We start from the raw sequence: 2512 nt of genomic DNA, 5'->3' as shown, positions 1-2512 counted from the left end.
ATGGTCATTTTTGTTTTGTAACATTGAATACAAAATTTAAAAAAAGTATTTATAAAAAAAAAAAAAGAAAAAAAAAATCCAGATTCCCGATTATTTTCTCCCGATTCCGATCTTTTGAAAATCACATGATCGGCTCCGATCCCCGATCACGTGATCAGATCGGGACATCACTAATGGGCATGGTNACTTCCAGGTTAAAGACAGCTGTGAATAAATTTGTAGGAAAATGATGAATACACTAGATTTTCAAAAAAATATAAAGAAATATACACTACAGTGACATCTGGCGTCGTTTTTGTAAGACATTTTCACTTAGATGTCACTGTAGTGTATATTTCTTTATATTTTTTTGAAAATCTAGTGTATTCATCATTTTCCTACAAATTTATTCACAGCTGTCTTTAACCTGGAAGTTGCTCTTTAAGCTCTCAGTCCCTGAGTCATTCCAAGTTGACTTGGAGAATCCATGCTTATGTCCACTGTTTTTAATATCTATTGTGTACTGTCATAAATAGCATTTTGGTATATGATTATTTTCAGGCTATCCATGAAGTGTAAGTAAATGTTTTTGTCTCTTTTGCAGAGTGGCTGTTTGAGTGCACAGTGCAGAAGTTTGTGTTGGTGATCACATGTCTGGAAACCAACGAGGTGCTGGAGAGATGGCAGTTTGACATCGACTGTGACAAATCTGCCAAGGAGAGCAGGTCAGAATACTGTCCTCAAAACCCTGAATTAGTGATGTCTATTCAGCGGAATTCTTTCACATATTTTAATCTGTAGTGTAGGTGATAACAAAGGATTTAAGTTTGATAGAATTGCCATATCCAATGGTAAAATGTGTTGTGCACTTAAAGTCCAGTGGGTGGCAGTCAGAGCACACGTCAAAGTCTGATCTTTTTTTGTACACTGATGGGTGTACCTACTGAAAATATTAGGTGTGTGTATCCAAAATCTGATTTACCTTTTTAGCTTTTAATATTTTGGTTGTCCAGAGAACTATACAAATAACAATAGTTAGTTTTCAGACAAAAACCATTAAAACGCATCAATGTTTCTTTATTAAGGTGAACTAGTTCATCTTGACTAAATCCCAAAATACATTGTCCTGTTTTCTCATCTTTGATTTAAAACTTACATGGCCAGCTGTTGTAGGGAAAATAAAATGCTGGTATTAAAATGGATCTATATATTTTAAAATCTTTTTTCAGATGGAAGTAGTGATAGACACACATCAATGACAGTATAATAGCATGCTCGTTAACTCAGTTGTTCTTGTGTGTTTCCCAGTGCCCCCAGAGAGAAGTCCATTAAGATCATTCAGGATGAGATCCGCTCGGTGATCAGACAGATAACTGCCACAGTCACTTTCCTGCCCCTGCTGGAGACCCCATGTGAGTATCCAGACCCTTTTCTACCAACAAACTGTTCTCGTCCCTCCTCCAGCACAGAGGAAACAACAGCGGGGATACAATACAAATGTAATATATAAATCTCTTTATTTACAGTGATGCAAATGAGTCGCTTTTCGGCACCTCCCGCTTTTTTAACGCTGATTTGGGTGACTTGTGTAATTCGTGGAGAACCGAAGAATTTTCGTTTTGGGGGGGTCCGTCCGTCCGACTTCAAAAAAGAAGAAGAAATCTAGATCGCAAAATAATTAAACAAGCGAGTGCCTGTTTTTCCTGGCCAAGGACAGGTTCATTGAACACAACACGAGCGTAACGTGTCTTCACCATAGGTCTTCACGTGGTTATGTCTCGTCTGAAAGGAGTAACGGAGAGCATCGGAACGCTGCTCCAGCTCTTCAAATATTGCAGTACCTATAAGGAGCCGTACACATGCCGCAGTGTCTGCGTGGCTGTGTCTTTAGTTGTAAGCACAGTGGCGATCTGTTGTTATATCTCGACGAAGTCTACGTGTAACGTACCTACCACATTAACTTAAGAGATTGTCCCCTTCTTCTCTATTTTATAGTGATTTTCTAACTTTCCGTATAATAGGTATAAAATTTGACAAACTACAAGCCACCAGGAAAAGGTTTGTCTAGTGGTTATTTCTTGTCATAATAAACGATCATGTCATAAATAAAGTGAATTACAAAAGTAACCTCAATCCTAAGAGGAAATAAATATATGTCACTACGGTTTGTGTCATACCTCTTTTTTTCTCTTCTTGATAAGCTTTTCGTCTTTTTGTGTCGCAATTGATAAATGTAGACTGTTTACTGTTCTAAAAAGAAAACACTATAAAAATGTTTTAGTGAGGGGAAAGTTTGAGATAAGAACAATAAAATTGTTAAAAAAACAATGAACAGTATATATAAAATATGGACATTATTAAACTCAGAGATTCACCAAGGGATAAGTTATCTGAATATTACTGTATAAGTTCCACACGGAATTGGAGTGACTCGGACTCCCAATACTCGGAGAGTCCTCTTCCTCGAGAGAAGGTTTGGACCAACATCTTTTCGGAGAAATTTTAAGCAATCGTATCGAATCCGATTGGTCTA

The 2512-nt window shown here is 37.2% G+C and overlaps 1 protein-coding gene across 1 annotated transcript in view; it reads left to right on the top strand.

The window, feature by feature from the left end:
* Nucleotides 1–2512, top strand: part of LOC104945554 (mitotic spindle assembly checkpoint protein MAD2A-like) — a 32228-nt gene that overhangs the window by 12116 nt on the left and 17600 nt on the right. The window contains exons 3-4 of the mRNA XM_010771250.1: nt 582–704; nt 1288–1478. Coding sequence (XP_010769552.1) covers nt 582–704; nt 1288–1478 — 314 coding nt within the window. The remainder of the gene's footprint in view (nt 1–581; nt 705–1287; nt 1479–2512) is intronic.

Source organism: Notothenia coriiceps, unplaced genomic scaffold (assembly GCF_000735185.1).
Source record: "Notothenia coriiceps isolate Sejong01 unplaced genomic scaffold, NC01 NC01_scaffold00009695, whole genome shotgun sequence".
NCBI classification, from domain to species: Eukaryota; Metazoa; Chordata; class Actinopteri; order Perciformes; family Nototheniidae; genus Notothenia; species Notothenia coriiceps.
This window is presented reverse-complemented; position numbering and strand designations above follow the sequence as displayed.